Source organism: Struthio camelus, chromosome 18 (assembly GCF_040807025.1).
Source record: "Struthio camelus isolate bStrCam1 chromosome 18, bStrCam1.hap1, whole genome shotgun sequence".
NCBI lineage: Eukaryota > Metazoa > Chordata > Aves > Struthioniformes > Struthionidae > Struthio > Struthio camelus.
Window position 1 is genome coordinate 3,551,291 of NC_090959.1, and position 22,377 is coordinate 3,573,667.

The window sequence follows — 22,377 nt, forward strand, 5'->3', positions numbered from 1 at the left end:
CATGACTACCTCTAAGGAAGGTGATGCCACTCTTTCTATAGTGGACTAGGGAACTAGACCGCTTTTTTGTGACTCCAGTAAGGTCATCTAACTCTTGTGTTCCAATCTCCCATCTATGAAATGGGGATAAAAGCATTTACCTGGCTGAGGTGAGTTAGAGAGATTATTATTCTTACAACAATATCGGTGTGTCTTAAGTTGATTGACAAGAAGACTCCTTTACAGCTCTTGGGGCCTCCAGCGACATGCATCTCTCAAAAGTGTCTCTTCTGTGGGGGCTGGGCTGAAACATGTGTTGTACCTTTACTGCTGGAAAGGAGCAGACCTGCAATAGCTTAGATCACTTGGTTAAGATGCAAGAAAACTGTCTCACACCTGGTAAGAAATGCAACAGAGGAGATCAATCCATGTGTATTATTCAGCTCTTTGTTAGCTCCCAGACTCAACTAGCACTTCTCATTTCCAACAGGAGAGTGCCTTGCTCTATTTGCTAGAGAAAAAGACAAGGATGCAAGAATAATGTTACAAGAGGCACTGATCCTGGCTTTATTCACTTAAAAGATACATCCAACATTTGTTATAGCTCACTTGAAATTCAAAATGCTTTAGAGAAACCAACTATAAAACCTTGACTTTAACCTTACAGTGCTGTCAAGTTTTCAAATAGCAAATAAGTGACTTCCCAGCAAAACCACGTTCTGTATTAACAGACATACAAATAGAGATTAAAATTCAATAGAAAGCCATCAGTTTCTGATATTAGATGAAGCAAGCTCCGAACAACCACCAGTTTCTCCTGTGAATAGGCTACTCTGGTTACCTGCAGGGATGGGTGCCATGGCTCCCAAGGTACTACACCTCATGCTGACCCTGGGCCATTTTGGAGACTGATTAAATGAAAACTTTCTTCTCTCTCCCAATATAGTACTCCAGAGAGAGTACACTCCCCATGTCCATCTTCGTACTCTGCAGCTGGAACAAAAGTTCTAAAGCACTTTAAAAGCTAGTTAGGACAGCACTATGCGTGTCCCCTAGAGACTACTGATACTGACCGCTAGTAGAAAGTGCACGTTTTGTATCAAGAAGCATCAATGTGTTGATGTGGAACTCAAACTACTTGGCAGCATCTTCTGTAAATTCCAAATTGATATAAGACAGTGCATTAGAACCACCACATAATGATGTCACCTGTATCCTTTTCATTTTTTGCTGGATTTAATTAATTCTTTTTAAAAGTGGTGAAAAGTACAGGAATTAAGAAATATAAAACTTCTCTGTAAGAAACTGCAAAATTTAGTACTATGATACTATGCAAGTTTACAGTATGGTTTATTAATTCTATGTTAAAATTCAGCATCAGTATGGTGTCTGAACTACCTCAGAGTTATGTTCTCCATAATTAAGCAGTGTCAATATGTCCTGATGCCACTTTCTGTGCAAAATGCATTCTTATACTAACGTGGCTAAAGCAGCATGAGCAGTTCTCATGTTGGTATGATATCCTTGTTTTGTAACCGATTTCTCTGTTTAGTGATAACCTCCCTAAAATAAGCTTGTTATGCAGAAGCAAAATAACCTTTATCTTAAAACTTTATTCTGGGTCTTTGGACACAGTTCAGTTGCATGATCTGCAGAACAACACACCAAACATTCCCATGAACTGTTTACAGAGGAAACTGAAGGAAAAATTCAAATCAAAAGAAACTCACTGTTATAGTATCTTTAATTTATCTCATGTTTTACAGAAGTCTGAATGGATTAAAAAGCACCTCCTTTCCCATCACGTTCCTTTATAGTTGGTAAAACATATTCAATGAGCAAATGTATGTGAACAGCTTGAGGATCTGCATCTTGCAAGGATTTCACAGACCAATCAATCAAAAGCCAAATTTCTTGTAGTTTTTACAATCTTGTTTTAATATAATGGTAAATCCATTCTGATTGTAAACCTGTCCAGTCATATCTCCCCAGAACACTTTGCAAAATCCAGTGTTGATTAGCCAACTAGTTAGCTTTGGCACGGAGCTGTGCTCTCTTGCCTGTGACAGCCTGGAAACCAGTTTTGATGCTGGCGACAGAGCAGCGAGAGTGGCAGGTCTCACACTGCAAGAAATATAATCTGGTGTCCTTCTGTAGAATTGTGTCTGGTGACCGACACGTATGACAGGTGACATACTCCTCTGCAGAAAAGGAATTAAGTAGTAGTTAAAAGACAATGCATTATCAATGAACAAATCAACACTTCAGCCTTTAATGTAACAGCTGTCTTGAAAGTCTGTTCGAACGCATCTAATAATTTATAAGTGGCTTACCATAAAAAACAGAGGTTGAGGCAACCTAAAAATTCCCCCTAGCTCGCAAAGGTTTTGCCTGGTACTTTGTGCACTGACACCAATGTTTTAAAAATAATAACCCGTTAAGACTTCTCACTGGCTTCCCACGTCTTTCTCTGCTGAAACAGCAAAAATGGCATTCTCAGATGTCAGCAACACTTGTATAGACACAGCACTGTCCAAAGCATCGTTTTTTGTTACACATAAGTTACAGAAGATTCAGAATCCTTTCACTAGCAGCACACACACTGTATTTGTTAATTAACCAGCACAACAAACTTGAAAAGTCACAGTTACTGTTATTTTCAGTGTTCTTCCCCAAAGCAATGAAATGAAAGTCAGAGGAAAACAAGCAACATTCAAACACACTCACTAGCTTCCTTGGTATATCTAAGCACCAGGGCATAGCAAGTCTTGTTTGCTTATTGCAACAGTGATAAAGCAGCCTGTACTTCTATAACTCCGTTATAAAGCAGTAGAAAAGTCACAGCTATTTAGCACAGAGCTTCCACAAAATGTCCGCAGTGGGGCATGTGGGCCAAGCTCAGCCCGCACATTACTGGAATGGGTCTGGGAGAAATCCAGAGTGGAAAAGGGAATTATACTTACTGATATATCTTCTCAAGACGTTTTCTATCTGTTTTTGCTGGAATCTTCCTTTGATTACAAGTTGGTTGTTACCATCTATCGAGCCACTAATTTAAAAGAAAAACGAAGCATGTATTTGATTTGCAGGAGACATCAACTCATTTTCAAAAGTCAGGAACATGAAGCAAGTTAATTGATGTATTCTTCAAGGTAAGAAGCGGCCAAAATTACTCTGTGCAAAAAAACTGCCAATTCTTAAGACACTTGAAAAACCTATACAAAGTTTTGCCCAAACATAATCCTTAGTGCAGTAATACCAAACACACAGAACATCAGCCTCATAGTTACGCTGACAATCAGAACAACTTTACGGAATGGGGAATTTGCACCGATTTCTCTCACAGAAGTGATTAAGACAGAGCAGAGCATATTTGAGAAAGGTCCCAGATAGGGAATTTAAAGCTTTATCCAAACTGTTCCCAGAGACTTTACAGTCTGCATCTGTACCTTTTCCCTGAAATGCTCTCTGTTCAATCATGCAGCACAGCAGCCGTGTGCAAGGAAGAAGCTGCTGTTCAAGCAAATATATAGGGACCTAAAACCAGGAATCTTCTTTGTGATTAGGCAACGTCAACTACGATGCCACTGTCTCCTACACGTATGCATGCACGACCCAAATGCCTTACCTTGTACCCAATTCTGCCAACAAAAATGCCAGGAGATGTTTTGGCTGACGATGTAATCTAAAAATAAAGTAAAGATATCTTTAACCTTTCCCCCTTCAAAGAAATCTGGTATTTATACAGGAATGGCAAGCTAAAACCATCTTTAATTACCAAGTTTGTAGGGAAGCAGCCCAAAAGGGTCTGCACCAGAGAGCACAGACAGATATTACTCATGACACAAGAAGGTGAAACAGCTCACAAAAAAAATAACAATCACAGTAATTATTGAAAGTTAAGTTTTATATTTGAGATTTTCACATTCTTACTAGATACACACACCCCGTCCTATGCAAAAGAGTTACTAGCTACCATTAACTATTTGCTTTAGTAAACTACTCAGATCTTCAGAATGAGTCTATCAGGACAGTTACTTGACACATTTATGAAACAAATCAGATGTTGCATTCCCAGAAGTGCCCACAGAGAACAGGATTGCTTGAACTAGAAATAATGAAGACAGAGATTAAATAATTTTTAGAGAAAGTGTTGCAGCAAACAGTAGAAAAAAGTTACTGAAATCTATACCACTTACCAAGAGAATAGCAGTATAGGATTACTTGCAGTCAGAAAGCTCAAGATTAAAAAGAGCATTTCCCCCTCCCCCCCAAGACTTGCAAGTAAATACCACTGGAGACCCAACTACGCAGACTTAACTAGAAGCAGTGAACGCACAATAGATTTAATTTCAGTTCATGAAGCAAGTCCATGATTTTCACAATACACGCGCAAACTAAGAAGCCATCTCAATTACCACTTTCGAAAGCTGAAGTAGTACAGCTTCATAGTTATCTTAACACAGAAAAATGCAGAGGAAAGGAGTAGTAAGATTGAAATAGCTTTTAGTTTACTTCCAGTTCACCATAGTTTTTTGCCAAAAAGATGCATTCAACACAACACCCAAAAGCACAGAAGAAGGTGGATCCATTCCCTATTTCTGGGGAATTGTAAGAGTAAAACTTACAATTTGCAGATATCTGTAAAGTTGACAAAAGATGTTTTCTTGGTCCCTACTCTTACAACCTGCGGAGGCTTCATGACAAATTTTCTTTTTTCTCCAGCTACCATATCTGGATTCTTTTCCCGCATGATGTTAAATACTCTATTGAGCAACTGCAAAAACAGGCATTCATATCAGCATCACATCTCTCAAATGAAGTACAATCATTTCCAATGAACATTAGACCTTCTTTGCCCATTAGCTTTTCCCTACATGCTTTTGAACATAAACTTAAAAAAAAAAAAAAGTAGTCGTTCTGCAAAAGGTAAAAGCTGCCTTCCCAGGGGTTTGCTACTCAACGTACAAGTACCTCGGTCTGTTTACAGAGTTGTTTTAACTGTCACTGACATTTGCCTATAGGAAAATTAACTGTGATAAAAGATGTACTTCCTGTTATTTTTCTATTCCTGAGTTTCTGTCTACAAATCCTTTACTCTTAAGTCAGAAATAGGACATACAGGCATAAGGCCTATCGCTGCTGGCACACATCAACATGGAAAACATTTTGAAAGCCTTCTGAACATTACCTCATCATATGTGTAGTCCCTTTCTGAGCCTGCCCACGCAGGTCCTGACTGAAGGCTAAAAGAAATTCCGTCATCTTTTTTGCTATCTTCATCCTCAAAAGCTGTAAAGAAAGTTGTTTGGGACTCATTAAGAAAAAAAGAAATATTTATTTAAGGTACACTACAGAAGATTCCACTAAGGCACGGACACAAGTTTTCCCTGTTTGCCTGCCTACAGGGGACATCAGCACTCACAGGGAACTGTACAGTGCTCATACAGAACATTTTCCTGATAAATACGGTAATTGATAACAAAATGAATTTTGAAACAAAAAAAGGTGACACTCACACAGAAATTATTCACCTACAACACAGACTATATTTCCTTTTCAACATTCCAGTCGAGTGAGGTTATAGTTTTACCTTCATCCTTCTCCATTATTTCATCTTCATCTGGAAACTTTACAAACTTCTTCTTCTTCTTTCTATTGCCCAGCATGATATCAAGGTCATCTTCGGGTTCTACTGCCTCTGGCACATCTCCCTCAATTTTTAAGTCCTGCAAAGAAAAATAATAGGAATATAGCTTACAATTTTGCATGAAACACAAATCTCCATGGCAAAACAATAGCAATAATACGAGTAGCATGTTATACTAGAGGAATACTATTAGTACCAGATTTAACTGGAAACCAAATTAAGAGACAGCTACACTACTACACATGAAAAAGGGCTAGATTTTTAAATGCCAAGCTCTCTAGATGCAATGAGGTGCCTCTGACTAACATGTAACAGGGTAGTCTTGTATTAAAACTTATTTTATACTATTTCCTTTAGATTACACGATTTCCTATTAGGTAATCCATGTAGACAAAAATCTTCTAGTCTAACTTTTGACTGGTCAAGCGCAAGGTCACACTATACTTACCTAAAGGCATTAGCCAAACTAAGGCATAAAAGAGCAAAACATCTTACATGCCAGAAACACTAAGGTACAGCAAAGTTGTTCCATCTTAGCCAGTCCAATTTGTTACTATAGTTCTTTCTTGGATGAAGGCATGTTTCTGCACATGTAAAGAACACAGAGCAAGCATTTCGCCTCTCTGTGGCAGATCAGAGGGACATTTTCTTCCCAAAAAGGCACAATCTAACGAACAGGTTTACATATAACGTTCCTCTGTCCACTTGCTTTCAGGGCTTGTCAGTCATTCTGACAATGTGATACTGAAACAAGAGTTGGAATAAAATTTGAGAAGAGTAAAAGCATCTTGTACGCCTTCTGGAACACTGAGAACAGCAGCCAATCATTTTTATTTAAAGCAAACACAACAGTAAAAACAAATTTCTTAGCAAACATATACCCTTCGTTTGAAGAGCTAGCCTTTAGAGGACAATTCTGTGCATGGCTTGTGATATCATCCATTTACTTTTCTCACTCCAAAAAACAATTAACCTGATGCTAGTAGACCCTTATTACAAACCACAAAATTACGTGCTCATTTTACATAGTAGTTAGATTTCCGGGTAAAAAACCTTCAGGAGTAACATATTAAGCAGAACCTACTACACATGAAAGACGCAGTGAATCGTAAGTTTAACTATTAATTGAAACAAGGCACAATGACAGACTCCAAACAACTAACGCAGAGTCCGTCCCCAGAAAACAAAAGCAAGAAAGTTTTCAGCAATAGACAGGACAGCCCAGCTTTGTAAACAGACCTTTACGCCTTCTTCTGCTTCATCTATATCAAATATCTTTTTTGCTTTTTTCTTCTTTTTCTTTTGATTGAAGAAGTTTAAATCATCCAGGTCATCTGTTGCATCTGAAAACAAACCATTGACAAATGAAGTAGGGGTATTTATAACCGCAGTAACAGTTCAGATGTTAAAAGCTCCCAATTCGCATCTGAAGTATGCAATGACAACATTACAGTGAGACATAAGCAGTGATCTCTAACCCCTACAGAAATTCTTCAGGTTTTAAAGAGGTCATTCCACTCTACCCTAAAATACCTCAGTACCATTTTCTGCATCTTCTAATCATATCTTCTTATTTTTAAGTGCTTAATCTTTCCTTCTGCTGTACAAGGGAAGCTAGCTACTTTCATCTCTATGGTAGAGATGCTTGGAAAAAATAAAGAGAAAACTGAATGAGAAAATTTTAGTTTCTCTGGTTTAAGGCAGGAGCCAATTTCATCAGCAAAGCGAATTTAAAGTTAACAGCACTCCCTTAATCAGGTCATCTTAACACGGCATTGGCCTCAATTAAAAAGCAAGCTCATATGCATGCTTATTTATTATTACTATTTTTATGCTCATTTATTACTTATTATTAATACAAGCATCATACATGCTTATATACACAATGCAAGCTTATTTCTTGAAAGATTTTGAAGAACGCTCTAGTGATTCTGGCATTCACAAATCGTCCAAAAACGAAAAACCTTTTTAACCACATTTCTGACTATTATTGCAACAACTGCATCTGGAAGATTTAAAACCTCATGCTAACTATTTTAAGGATCCTCTTTCCATTGCCTCATGCAAAAGATTCCATTTGAGTTAGGAAAGCAGAATTTACATAAGCTAACGGTAGTGTGCTGCATGTATGTGAACACGATTTCAAGCAGGAGAAGGAAAATATGCCCTTTATATGTGCAACAGAGTATTATTCACAAGTCCCTAAATGAATTAGGATGTCAGCATTATACATTACAATGCCAAAGTCTTGAAATGAGACTTCCGGTCTCAGAATACAGAAGGACTACCTTTGGCAGTTTACCTACAGATATTTACTTTACCTTTCTTCCTGCTGTCTTCTTCATCTGCTTCCACATCTTTGTCCTCTGCTGGCTCTGGTTCAACTTCTTTTGTTTCTGATTGCTGAGTCTCTTCTGCTTGTGTATCCCCTCCTTCTTCATCCAACATGAAGGGCTTCTTCTTTTTCTTCTTCTTCTTGCTCATAGTAGGGTCGAAAATCATCTGTAACAGTCAAACGTTCATTAGCAGCATAATAATCCCCTACCATTTAATATTTATAAGGCCTTTAACTTTCTCTTCGCATTCCTTCAGTTAACAGGATTGTCCTTTGGCTTCAATCTCAAATATGTACTTTTCTAGACCTGTGACAATGTAACACAAGCTAGTTAACTCAAAACAGTGATTATATATGCTTCTTTAAGAACATCACAAATTTTGATCCAAGACATAACTAATGTGACAAATTACAAGATTTAAAAAAAAAAGTTGAACACTGCTTGATAGTTTAGAGCTTCTGCTGCTTTTCTCACAATAGTCTTCAAATTTCCTGCCATCTAAGTACTAGCTCATGTGAAAATATATTAGAGCTGCAAATCTCTGACAGACTAGCCACCAGCGGCCTCCTCATTTTTATCATTATGATGATGACACAGGGCTATCCGATGCAATTACTGACTCTATCAGCATCACAAAAAAATTTAACAATACTTATATCAGAAAAATCTAATTACATGATAGTTACACTTTGTACACCCATTTGTAAGAGCCACTAATTTCCAGTTTTATTAAAGGGGGCAAGATTTACAAACTACTCTTGACAAGAACACTCTGGACTAGGGAAGCCTAGAAACAGCTGGTGATAGAGCCAGACCAGTTTCAGCTCTCCACTCTATGAAGCAGCAAAGGGGCTCCCCCCGTTTTTTCCAGGGGTGGGAAAACGAAGCGCAGAGACCACGTGACTCATCTAAATTTGTTACGGATTTCTTTAGCCAAAGAAGTTTAATTCACCTAGTCTAACTGAAGAAAGCACTAGCCCTAACAGTCATTTTTAACCCCTTCATCATCTGAAGACTTGACATAATTAACACAGGAGTTCTCTTTTCCAACATACTATTCCTTTTTGCTATTTTTATTTAAGATGCAAGTTTGATCAATAGCCTTCCTGTGATGTCAGTTTTCTAGATCCATCTGGTATATTTTCACACTACAATATACATTTAATACATCAATTTCAGACACTTAATGAGACTCTTCCTCCATTCTCCACTTACTAGTTAAGAAAAAACTTTTTCCACAGAGTTAAAATTCAGCATCGAGAATACCCTCACTCATGAAACCATCAGCATAGCATCAAACAAGCAGCTCTCCAACTTCTGTTTTCTTAAATCTTACAGGGGTTTTTTTTCCCCATGAAGCAATCTTATCCTCAGACTTAACTCTCTCCCGTGTGCGATTTTCTTGCGATATTCTGGAACTCACATATTTAACAGAGTCTAAACTAAGCTACTGAAAGGCAGTAAATTGCACCTATGGGTGTTTGAAGCACAGCATCATAAAAACGTCTGCATGTATGTTGTAAGTATGTGAGACTGAAGCCTGAGGCTTTCAAACTGCTGAAGTGTGTCTTCAGTTATACACACTGTGCTACGATGGTTTTCAAAAAAGTTCTGTCAGCTAGCTTTCCTCTAATGCTTAGTTAGACACTCGCATGAATCATGCTCTCATAATACACATTAATCAAAGAACGCGTGCAACTGCTCACGCTGTCTTCCAACTTCCTCTTATAACTTCCAGTCTGATGAAAGAGAAGGAAAGCTGCTGCATAGGCAACAGTCCACAGCTTTGGAAACAAGCCTATAAACACCAGTTTCAAAGTTATGACTCATTTCAACAAGGAAGCTTTGCAAGACTACAAAGAGTTACCTCTTACATCTTGTCACAAGTTTAAACATAGGATAACATTCAGATCAGGTGTAATAACTTCCAAAAAAGAACCACTGCCTCCCCCAAATCACTTCTCCCTCTGTAAGGAAAAAGCCATAAAGCACTTCCTGTCTTTACAACAGGCAGACTATGTCTTCAGCAGTAATACGCTAAATTAAAGTTAACACATAGGGAGGACTTCTGGAGGTAGTTTTAATGCTTAAACTACCAACTACAAAACCACTGCAACTGGCCTTGTACTCCAATGACCAATTCCAATCTTTAATAGATGCCATATCCATCCAGTGAGGTCAAGCCAAGCTTCTACAAATGCTAACTGCCCTTATGATATGGAATATGAAAGTTCTGCAACGCCAGAGGGAGGTCTATGCCTAAATTATTTTGTTCATCAAGAGCTTCAAGGAAAACTAAGCAGGAGTCTTAGGTCACACAGTTTAACAAGTCATAACATCAACTAACTAATCTTATAACCAAGCTGTTCCGAGTTTTGTCTTTCTCAGGGAGACATTTAAGAAATTACATTATTCCTTTTCTCCATTCAGTATAACATTTGATTAATGGAAACATTATGACATCATTTAAGCATGGAAAAACTCTAGAAAAATTGCTGGGCCTCTGCTGAAGGGACTGCAGCCCATAGGACAAATAATCGAACCCTGTGGTTCTGCATAGAAGAGAGAATACATTTCTGCCTTGTTTCTGCTCTCAGAACCAAATGCCCATATGTGCCTCTCTTCTGTACACTACATAGTTCTTTATCACATCCAGCTCCATACAGCTGCTTATTATTTAAAATGCCTACACAGTCAAAGTCCCCACTTATGGGAATCAAATGAGTGAAAGACAACGGAGGGGGAGGGGGGCCACAATGCTTCACAGTCCAAACGCAGCCCCCAAGACAGAAGACAATGCTACTCTAAACTGTTGGGACAGTGGCATAGGCTGGGCATTCTAATCAAAGGTCACAAGTTAATCCCATTTCATTAGCGTGGATAAACACAGTCATGTCTACTAAGCACATAACTGATAAGTTAGTTCAGGTATCCTTATACTACCCTGCATTATTGTCTACAGGTACGCTGCAAGATTATTAAGATCAGTCTACAACTAGGCCTTCTGGGAGGGCTGGAATAACTTTTGTGTATCTAGTAGGATTTTAAACTCATACGGCAAATACATGTTAACCGTCTGCTTCTCACTTTCAGTTTTCAAATTCACCTCCCTTGCAAAAAGGACCAGTGTTGTCTCTCTTGTGTCACCACACTGCTGTGCAGCAACTGGACAATAGATATTCCTACCAGGGAGTTTCACTCTACACAAAACTATGAAAGTTTTAAGCTACACTCAAGTCAATGCAACTGCAAATACTCAGAATAAACTCTTTGCATGTGAACTGAAAAAAATTGTATAACATCTGCCTGTAGCAGTTTTATAAGGTTCTGAGTGCAAATCTGTCACTTGAGGAAGGTGAATGCAGGTGACTCTCAACTGTATATGATCATTGTTTTAAAAATAACTTAACAATTTAACATCAATAAGAGACTATCTGACTCCTTGGAAGGCACGTGCACTCAGTCTCATGCACATACATCTCCAGGAAATTTAACAGTAACGCCTGAAAGGTCCTACCTGCTATCATTTTTGTTTTCTGTCAGTCTGCTAGACAGAGAAAGCCAGAGATACAACTTTGATACTACATAACCGTGATCTCATCTTAAAAGCAAAACAAACGCACTATGCAGGAAAAATAGTTCTGACGACACTTAAGCTGAATCCAAACAGGTAAACTGCAGATTAATTGCTTCATGGTCTTACGATCATTTGAGAGAGCATTATGAGCATTTGATGTAAGTATTCCTGGGCCCTAATTTCTGGGAGCAGAGTTCACTCCAGCTATTAGGACTGCAGACCAACTGGTATCCAAATGCACTACACTCCTTCTAGGAGTTAAAGTACCTGAAAAGCTAAGTCTCAGCTACACTTGAAATAATTCGTGATCACACTATTTGTCATCTCATTTCTTATGTAGGAAAAATTTTGACTTGCTGTCTCCAAGGCCAGAATGATCAGGCTTTGGTCAGAAGGAAAAGCTAAGAATCACACAGGTATTTTGAGCAACAGCAAAAAGAAGATACAAGACCAAAAGCAGCCATCTCATGGATTTCAACCAGTGCAGCTTTCCACAGGCTACACAATCTGTCAAGGGCGCCTCATATATGCAATACTTTCCTTCACCTCATAAAAGCAGCTGAAATGAGGTTAGTACAAGCACCAACACACGACATCTACAACGCTTGAAAAATTTCACAGAGATGGATGTATCTACTTCCCTAGAACAGCCCCTAAGCTAACATCATCGGATCTGGAAAATCCGAAGTTCTCATTTGTCAAGATGTAGCTATTTAATTCTTGAGATAAAAAGAAGAGATACTGAAACGCTCAAAAGAGACAGCGGTAAGAAAACAGACTAAACACTAAATATCGTTACAGAGCATGAAACACAACATGGGAAGAATCTGCCTTCCTCCGCGGCCTTCCCTGGGCCCGGAGGCAGCCGCCGGCAGCACCCGGCGAGCTGCAGGCTAGTTTCAGGCCTTCCAACGATGCGCGGAGCAAGACGGCGGCCGGCCCCAGGCGAGGCGACACCCTGCGCCGCGGCCGGGCCGCCCCCGGAGCGGCGCCAGCGCCCGGCCCGGCCCGGCCTCCGCCCCGCGCGCGAGCTGAGGCCGCGGCCCCCTGCTCCGGGCCTGCGGGAGCGGCGGGAGCCGCCCTGGCCCGGGCCGCCGAGGTCGGGCGCCGTCGCCCGCCCGCCGAGGCGCCGGCTCGGCCGTAGGGCGCAGGCCGCGCCCGGCGCAGGCCTCAGGCCCTGCTCTCCCGCATGGCGGCCCCAACCGCGGCGCGGTCCTCAGGCTCGGCTGCCCCGGCGGCGGCGGCGGTCGGGTCTCACCTCGTCGCCCGACATGACTGCGGCCGGGCGCGGAGCGGGGCGGAGCGGAGCGGAGCGGCGGGAAGGCGAAACGGCGGAGCGCGCGGAATCTCGAGTCAGCCGCTGCCCGCGACCGCCGCGCTCGGCTCTTGCATCAGCGCCCAGCGCCCCCCTCCCCCGCTGCGCCGCGCCGCGCCGCGCTCCCTCGAGTGTGCGCAGCCGCCGGCGCCGCCGCGCGCATGCGCATCCAGCCGCGGAGCCTCTCGGGAGTTGTAGTTTCCGTGGCTGCGCCTGCGCCGCTGGGTGGCGGCGGCGGCGGCGGCGGCGGATGAAAGTCTTTCCCTGCCGGCGGGGAGTGGCCTGCGGCCCGGGCGGGCAGCTGACGAGCACCTCTCTGCCCCGGCACCGCAGCGCTAGTGCTGGTGGCTCCAGCAGGCACGGCCATCTGCCCCGGCACGCCGGCTCGAAGCCAGCCCCGGGCCTGCGGCGGCCGCCGCCACCGCTACTGCTGCGGGGAGGGAGCGGCGGAGGGCCGCTTGCCCTGAAAGGGCGCTCTTCCCGGGGCTTACCGGGCCCAGGAAAAGCAGCTTCTCTTTCCCGGGTTTACTGTGGTCAAAAGCATGAAGGGAATGGGGGCAATAAATACTGGAAAATGCTAGGGCTGAGGCAGAGGGGAGAGAGAGTGAGCTAGGTAGTTGCACCGACCAAAGCAGGAGAGAAGTGTAATACAGGTTTGTCCACCATTAAAAAAAGGAGACCTTTCTTTCCTCTCTCAGAACCGCAGTAGGCACCTCTGGAGATCACCCAGTCCAAGCGCCAGCTTGTGCAGGGTCAGCTAGAGCAGCTTGCTCAGGACTGTGTCCCGCTGAGTTTGGAACATCCCTAAGGATGATCTCTGCAACAACCCTGGACAACCTGTTTGCTCCTTTTCACAGTAAAAAAAGTTGTTTCCTATGTTTAAGTGGAATTTCCTGTATTTCAAGTTGTGCCCACTGCCCCTTGTCCTGTCACTGGGCACCACTGAGAAGAGTCTGGCTCCATCTTCTCTGCTCCCCACCCCCATCAAGCTATTTATATATATTGATATGCTAACCCCTGAGTTGTCTCTTCCAGAAGCTTAACAATCCTAGCTTTCTCAGCCTCTCCTCATATATCAGATGCTCCAATTCCTGAAAACCTCTTCCTCATTCCATTTGATTTATAAGAGTTAATACAAGAATTTGGTACTATCAAATGACAGAATTACTCATCACAAAATACATGTTAAAAACCTGTCCTCTAACCATCTCGGTTTGAATTTAAAAGCTCATCAATTTCATACAAGCGGGAAAGTAACCAGCCCAAACATGTTACAGGGTGTGTTACATTGTAATACTCCCAAACTACTTACATTCCTGGAGTCGCATAACCTCCTACTACCTGGGGTAAGTTTGTACTATTCTTTTTCACAGCAGCAGGAGATTATGCCCACTACGTCATTTAATTCTTTTTAAAGGACTACATGAAAAGATTCATCATTTTGTTTACCTTTGGTCTTTTCATCTACCTTTCTTGCTTGCCTCAGTTGAAATTGAGGACCCCAGCACATTACATGCAAAAATCATCCGCTTGGAGACATACCTACCAGGATAGGGGCAGCTTTAGCTTTTCCTAGCGTGTCCATATTATTTTGCTGTTAAACCTCAAAATCCCAACTTAACAAGATTACTTCTCTTTTATGCTTAAACAAAAGCATTTGTGTCTTTGTCACTTGCTGTTCTTATGTCACAGGGATAGCGCGGATTTTCAGGAAGTGCAGGCAGCTGTTATTATTTTTAAGCTGTTATTTTAGCTGGTAAGCTGAGCAGCTTCGTTCAGTGTTGCTGCACCACTGAAGATGGTATCCCACTAAGTACTTTTTCATTCTTTTGCTGCAGTTGTTTGCTTCAGCACCCCTGTTGCGCTGTTCACACTGAAACACTTTTCGTTGGCATGAGGCCAGAGTGCACAGATTGCTAATGACTGTGACTACGCTTCCCTACCTTCAGCCCTACACCCATAACACTTCTAAGAGGTCATCTAGACCAACCTCCTGTCCTGAGACAGCATAATATTTTTATATCATCATAAATTATGTCTAAGCTGCTCTTAAAAACCACCATGGACAGAGATCCTCTATGCAGCCTATTTGAGTGCCTAACAGTCCTTATAAAAAACTGTCATCTTCACTGCTGCCAGTTAACCCAATTCCTGTTGCAGTGCCCCTGAGGACACAAGGTTTCATTTGTTCTGATTATGACAACCCACTGTCCTTTGGAGTATCACTGTGTCCTTTCCTGTCTTGTCCGTACAGCCTTCTCTTTTCAAAAGACTCAAATCAGCCCCTCCCACCTTTTGCAGAGGTCAATTTTTTCTGTCTCTTTTCATTTTCATTGCTGTCTTCTGCACCTTACTTACTTACGTCCATATACCTTAAGTGCAGTGCCCACGTCTGGGCATAGTACTTCATCTGATAACTTGGCGGTGCCAAATAGAGCAGAATAATTACCCCCAATGCCTCATACATAATATTTCCGTTCCTACTGTAGAACAAGATTCATCATTTTCTGCAACAGCATTGCTTTGTTAAGAACACTTGGTAACCAATCGGAACTCTGAAAATTTCCTGCAGGCCGGCAACCTAATGAGTAATACATAAGAGGATGTTATGTACATGCATAATACTTGGAAAATGTCAGAAGAAAAGTCGGTGAGAGCTACTAGAAGTGCTATGCTGGAATTACAACCCGATCTTCAGGTAGAAGCCAGTGCTCAGATAGTATGGCCCCAAAAGAAAGGTGGAGATACTGTCTTTGAAGCTCTCAGCTTCAGACACTGAAACATCAAAGGAATGCCTGGGAGATCAACTCATATTGATTCTTTCACCTCCTCTGCTGAAAGACTATCCAGGCTGCAGCATTTTCCTGTTCTACTTTCCTTTTTGCTTTCCTTGTGAAATAAATAACTTCCAGAAAGTTGGAGCACTGGCTGGTACATTGCAATTAGTTATTGTCCATGACAACAGTTGTCCAGCAATAGATGGAACTAGTGTCTTTGATCTGATACTGGGAGGGAAAAATCCTATGTGAGTTTTGGTAAGGAAAGCAGTCTGCGTTAAAGAGGTTGCATAAACACACAGATAAAAAGAGTTTCTTTTTTTTTTCTTTTTTTCTTATTTTGTTGATGAGCACCAATCCTGGAAGATTAAAAACAAGGCGTATGATGCAGCATGTCAAGTATTGTAACCTCAGTAACTAAAATTCAGATACTTAAACTTGGAAACTGGAAAGCATTATACAATTACAGGAGTTACAGTCTGAAAGCTACGGGCATTCAGAGTCTAGGATGATTAAACTTCTCATGCCACCACTGAATTGAGGGGCTGGTACAATTAAAATCATAACATTGAAATACACTTCTTCCAGAGGCTGTGGGCATGTCTTAAGTCTTCCTCAACCCTCCAGAAAAAGACTATGTCAATTTGTCTTACTAAATTCTGAGCACCTGCCCTAGGGCTCCCTTTGATAAGGCCATACTTTCACACAGTGCCAAATACTGAAGATGTCAGATATCTGCTATGAGTAGCTATTCTTATCCACAGAAACAGATTACTGGATAGTACATGGCTGTTTTGAACTTAGCAGTGAGCGTCTGTATGATTCCCCCAGGAGCAAAAGGAAGAATTTCATACTGGATACTGTTAGGTGATGGCCAAACTTCTCTTTCTGTACAGGATGAAGTTCACTCCTACACGATATTGGTGTAAGTCTAAGCAAAATTTTAAACGTACATGAGCATTGAGGTTTTAACTGGATTTTGTTTAAGTTTTGTGTAAGTCTGAAATTTTTTACTGAGTCTGTGCATAGCATAGAATTCTGCTCTCAGTAAATAACTTCATTTTAAAATGCCTAGTCTAAAGATTGCAGTGGAATGAGCCTTGTTAACAGCTTGGCTTAAGCTCACTGATGCAGGCAGGCTTAACCACTGCCTTTCACTGAAGATAATTGTAAGATGCAATTGTACCCCAATTTCCACTCAGAAGAGAAAGAAGTGCAAGGGGTTTCTTAGGATTTCAGATATTCTGATGCATAAGAGCACAACGAAACAGGGAGAGGAAGGATCCTTGAGGGAAAACTGGACAAAACAGGTCTGTGACCTTTGGAGAAGCCCAGAGAATGGGTGGAGTAGGTTTGGAGAAGAAAAAGAGCCATATAGAAAAATAAGGTTTTCTAAGGAGGCATCAGAGACAAACAGACCCATCTGAGGAACCATCAGACAGAGGAAGCCTTTAAGACTTAATCACAGCCTGATGGTGAGGACATAGGGAGAGCTCTAAGTCACAGCTGAAGTCCCAGCGGTGAAATTGTTCTGGTGGCAGAGAAAGGGAGCAGCTAAAAAGTCTTCAGGAGAGGATTCCAAACCCTTCTTGTGGGTTTGATTTTAAAACAGACATTTTCTAAAAGTCGAATTTTCATTTCAATAAATGTGTTTACACAGTGAGGAAAGATCTTCCCAAAAGGATCCAGCACTTGGCCAAAATGCCTATTGTCTGGGCTTCTCCCAGCCCACAGTCTAGCACCATTCAGGCTGAACACAAGTTTTTTCTGCTTTTCATCATGCTTCTATCGACCCAGTATCTGAAATCCTCAGTAACTCTATAACCAACCTGCAACTCCATCCTTATTCCTCTTTGTTCTCATCATACTTACAAAAGCATGGCAGCACTAAGGCTGCTAGTCTGCGCCCTAAGGCTGCTAGTCTGCTAGATTCACTGGCACTTTTTTCTTTCCCATCCCTCTGCTGTTTCTTGTCTTTTTCTTGTTTTCAGTTATGAAATGAAAATATAATTGGTTTTATAATTTGCTCTCTTTTAAGGCAGAGTGTCCACCAGTGTTTTGGAAAATTGGAACTGGAACATAATTTCCAGAGCATGATTAAATTGTTTATGAGACAGTGGAATGTGCCATAATTAGCCATAATAAAATCCATCTTCTACTCCAAAAATGACTCTGCATTGTTGCCAACTGGAGTAAAGAGTAAAATCATTCTCAAACAACCTAAAACAATTAAAGGAATATTACATTGGACTACAGTTGCATGAGAAGGCAAGCAAAGTTATAGGTCTGAACCTCTTTGTGAAATTTTAAGCAGTAGGTTTAGATTACATAGTCATTTTTGGACTGTTGCAGACAGAGATGCAGATGGCATACAAAACGGGTGAAAGTTATTGTCCAAAGCTTAACTTCATGGTAACTGACAGACTCAGCAAAATACAAGCCAAACTCTGGGGTCCTAAAAGGGAAATACATTAGTTACAGAGTCAGTTATCTTTAATGCAGTTCTACATACAAGAACGTCTGCTTTCTTGAACTCGAGGTATAGTCAAGCTACAAGGACAGTTTCCTCCTGCTAGTCCATCTTTGATTTGCTTTACCCCTCAAAACCTTTCATTCCATCTTCTTTGTTTTTCTATACACAGAGCATTTCTGTTCAAATGCTTTTGCTGAGAAAAATAATTATGCATCTTCTCATTACCAGAGATTATTTTCCAAAACCTACCACTATAAAGTTATGGCCTTTTCCTGAAAGGCATAATCCCATGACCAGTGGATGTATTTACTTTCTTTTCCATCTGAAGCAATCACATGTTAAAGCACACCTAGCAGCTATTTCTGGCCATCATCCTCTAGAAGACGCCTTCCCAGTTTTCTCCCACCCTATAGACCTGAACATCATGAGCTTGGGGAAATTGTTTTCCCCCAGGAAAGGTACTGTTACTGTTCCTAAAACAGGGTCTAACCTTGGCACTCCTGATCTCGGTGACGTGGCTCATTAAGCTCCCGACAGCTTGTTTGCCACTTCTCCATCCTGGTGCTCCTAGGGATGACGGCTGTCTCTCCAGGGAAGAGTAATAGAGATTATGGCGATAACCACTCCCACTGGTACCATTTTCTTCCTGGATGGGGTTATTCTCTGAACCTTTTCTAATATCCAACACCAAATCATGTGCGAGTCAGGAAATACAACTGTTTGTTTGTTTGTGTTCCCCCTCAGAGCCCTAGGGCTGGGAAATCCCACCACACATTGAACGCCAAAAGCCCAGCGGGCATCATCCTTCCAGTTGCATTGGGCCAGGCTTTTCAGACAGTCTGCTCAACTGTATCATCAGCTGAGAGATCAAACAATACAATGATCTCCACATAGAGGCTAACTAAGTAATAGGTTGTATCATCATGAGACAGACGAGACTGATTGGCCTGAAGTAATCGGAGCACATGCTACCAGCGTTCAAGCTACATCACTTGTCTCACAAAAGCGCATCTCTTGCAAAGCTGCCTGAAGCCCTATTCATCAAGCAGTCTGCCCCCACTGAAGCTCACAGGAACAACGCGGTACTCGGCAGAGCATCATGTGCTGAGGGAAGGCGCCTGCTGGGAGCCAACTGCCCTGTACACGGGCAAGCACTTGAAGAGGAAAAGCCTGTTACTTACCAGTGTAACTGGAGTTCAGGATTTGTCGTTCATGTGCGCGTGCAGCTCCCACCGTCCCTCGCCTCTTCATCTTTTGTCCTTGCATCTTGCGTCCTTTGGGATTCTGCAGCTACAAGGAGCTGCAACCGTCGGATAGCGCTTAGGTCTCTGGCCCTGTCGGCCAGAGACACGTGCATGCCTCAGCCTGTCAGAGAAACAACTTTCACTGGTATGAAGCTTGTTCTGAAGGAAGTATTCTGATCTCAGTTATACCTATTAAAATCTGGAGCTCTTCAGTGGCACGGAGCCGAATAATCACTGTTTTCCACAGGGCCAGGTGAGAGCACAGCTGTTTCCAGGGTCCTGCTGCATCCTGGAAACACTCCCGAGCGCAGCGCTGCCGATGATATTATCCCTTACTAAGTTTATTTGAGAGTTGCTTTCTCTTTATCTCTGTCCTGCCGGTCAGATTGCCTCCATTGGGTGACGGTTAGTTTCTGGAAAGGGAATTAAAACATAACGGCACGGTCATTTAGGAAGGCAGGAGACAGACATCGCCCCCTTGCCCGCTCCCGCTCCGCGGGCCGCCGCCGCCGCCGCGCTGCGTGTGGCGCCCGCGCCAGCCGCCAGAGGCCGCTCGCGCAGAGGCGGTGAGGCGGCGCGGCGGGGCGCGGCGCGGCGCGCGCCAACCCGGCCCCAACGGCCGCCTCACGCGACCCCCAACGGCCGCGGCGCGCGCCAACCCGGCCCCAACGGCCGCCTCACGCGACCCCCAACGGCCGCGGCGCGCGCCAACCCGGCCCCAACGGCCGCCTCACGCGACCCCAACGGCCGCGGCGGCCGTGCCGCCCGGCCCCAACGGCCGCCTCACGCGACCCCCAACGGCCGCGGGGGCGGTGCCGCCCGGCCCCAACGGCCGCCTCACGCGACCCCCAACGGCCGCGGCGGCCGTGCCGCCCGGCCCCAACGGCCGCCTCACGCGACCCCCAACGGCCGCGGCGGCCGTGCCGCCCGGCCCCAACGGCCGCCTCACGCGACCCCCAACGGCCGCGGCGGCCGTGCCGCCCGGCCCCAACGGCCGCCTCACGCGACCCCCAACCGCCGCGGCGGCCGTGCCGCCCGGCCCCAACGGCCCCCTCACCCGACCCCAACGGCCGCGGCGGCGGCCTCACCTGAGCCGCCCGCCAGCCGCGGCTTCGGCCACCCGCCGTCCCCGCCGCCACCCCACCACCGGCAGGCGCTGGGAAAGGAGCTCTCGAGGGCCCTGCTGGGCCTCGCGGTCTGTCCTGGCACGAAGGGGCCAGCCAACAAAAAGCCGGTATTTATTTTTGTTCCCCTGGGCAGAGTCACAAAGCCTGGAAACGTGCAAGCCAACAGAATCTGATTTTTCTGATCTAATTTTTTTTTAACCCCAATAAGATTAGATTAAGCGGATACATAAAGAAGTGAGACGATTAGCCTGTACCCCTAGAGCCAGGCCGGGTGCTTGCTCTCATGGGGACTCCAGCCACTTGCGCACAGCAGGTTGATGCAGCGTCCGGCAGGAGCGCCGTGCCCTTTCTCCCCCACCTCTCTTGGGACGGGGGGGGTAGCAGGGGAGGATGTTGGCTCACAGCAGAGCTCAGATGCTTTTTTCCAGAGTGGTTTTATGCAGCCATATCTCACCTGTAAAAACTCCTAATGCAGAGGTTTACCTTGAGACTCATTGTTCGTTACTTGCAAAGGAAATTTTAAACGCACCGTTTGCTAATTTAGAGGAAGGCAGGGAAGGCAGGACTTGGTTCTTTCAGCTATCTGCAACTCTTTGCTATTTTGAGAAGGGCATTTGCAGAAATTTTCAGCGAATGCCAAACAAAACAAGTCCTTGAAATCCACTGAAAACAGTGGATATACAGATCCTAACTCTTCTATGTCACAACAGCTTTGTAAGCTTTCTGCCTGGACAGCTGCACAGAGGGTCCTTTAAAATAAACATTTTATTCAATGTGTGGGAATTTCCTCAGTTGTGAATCGTAGCCCTTCTCATGAAGCGTTTATAGAAAGATTACTACATACCTGATTTCACAGCTATAGGCTAGATCCTGTCTAGGAGCTCCTGATTGACCAGGGAATCTTAAATCATATATTTCCCCTGCTATTGGTTTACGTGACAGAGTCACAGACAAGCCCACTCAGGAATGAGGTGATATGCAGAGAGAGGTTTTGCTGCGTACTGTTTTCAATACAGACGGAAAAGGGGAAACAGAAGAGGAGGAATATAAAAGGCAGCTAGGAACCTGAACACAGCCTAGATAAGCTCCAAACACGGCTGAGGCAGAGCAAGCTAGACGAAGCTTGGTCCTGTAAGGCAAGAAACTGGTTCGTGTTTGATTCCTCCTGTAGGCATAGAAGCAGGACTTCCTGCCTTTTTTGTACATAAGCAGAATTGCATCAGTAATACCTGTCTCCATCAGCATTTTTTCCTCTTAATAGAAACCACCTGCAAGACAATCATGTTTGAAGATATCACTTTTTTCATTAAAGACTTCCCTGCACTTCAGGTTTAATTTGGATCAAAAGCATTTAAACCATTGTTGCTGTTCTTGAGTAGCCTCCCACTCAGGAAAGACAGTGTGCGCTCTAGGATGCGTCAAGAAAAACAGCACACGAAGGCAAGTTCTTACTTGCGTCCATGTAAGCAAGGAATAAATCCTAACTCTCTTAATTACTAGAAAATGCTCTGTTGTATGTCTGTATTCCAAAAAGTTGCATGTGGATAGAAATTTCAAAGATGTATCTAGCAAAGATATTAGACTGTAAACAACCTTTTCCAGATTTGATGCAAATTCCATCTTCTGTCACATATTTCATCAGGCAAATATAGGAAGAAAATGGCTACACATCAATATATGGTTGAGATTATTTTCTCATAATAACTCCTAATCTGGAAGATGATACACAACTATTTGTGATAAGTGACCACATGAAGCAACAGATATTTTTAAGAATTGACAGAACCAAATTGCATCTAGCTTCTGGTATTCAGACAAAGGCCTGGAAAGTTCCAATTTCATTTAGACCTATTTCAAAACTTCGTTCCATAGGCACAAATCTCCTTCTCAATGCATATT

General features: G+C 43.2%; 1 protein-coding gene across 1 annotated transcript; it reads right to left on the minus strand.

Annotated features, from left to right (window-relative positions):
• Nucleotides 1–517: 517 nt before the first annotated feature.
• On the minus strand, nt 518–13,285 carry EIF2S2 (eukaryotic translation initiation factor 2 subunit beta). The gene is made up of 9 exons (XM_068912340.1): nt 12,801–13,285; nt 7,951–8,131; nt 6,869–6,972; nt 5,573–5,708; nt 5,171–5,271; nt 4,608–4,756; nt 3,608–3,664; nt 2,943–3,028; nt 518–2,180 (listed from the first exon to the last, which is right to left on the minus strand). The coding sequence occupies exons 1-9, from the start codon at nt 12,813–12,815 to the stop codon at nt 2,005–2,007; spliced, it is 1,005 nt and encodes a 334-aa protein (XP_068768441.1). The 5' UTR covers nt 12,816–13,285; the 3' UTR covers nt 518–2,004.
• Between the last annotated feature and the right edge of the window lie 9,092 nt (nt 13,286–22,377).

What these genes read in the sequence shown, in the direction of transcription:
- EIF2S2 (XM_068912340.1), bottom strand. An exon ending in AGAAGACAGCAGGAAGAAAG is followed by an intron (nt 6,973 to 7,950) that starts GTAAAGTAAATA and finishes GTTTGTTTTCAG; the next exon opens with ATGCAACAGATGACCTGGAT. An exon ending in AAGCAGAAGAAGGCGTAAAG is followed by an intron (nt 5,709 to 6,868) that starts GTCTGTTTACAA and finishes TTTTCTTTGCAG; the next exon opens with GACTTAAAAATTGAGGGAGA.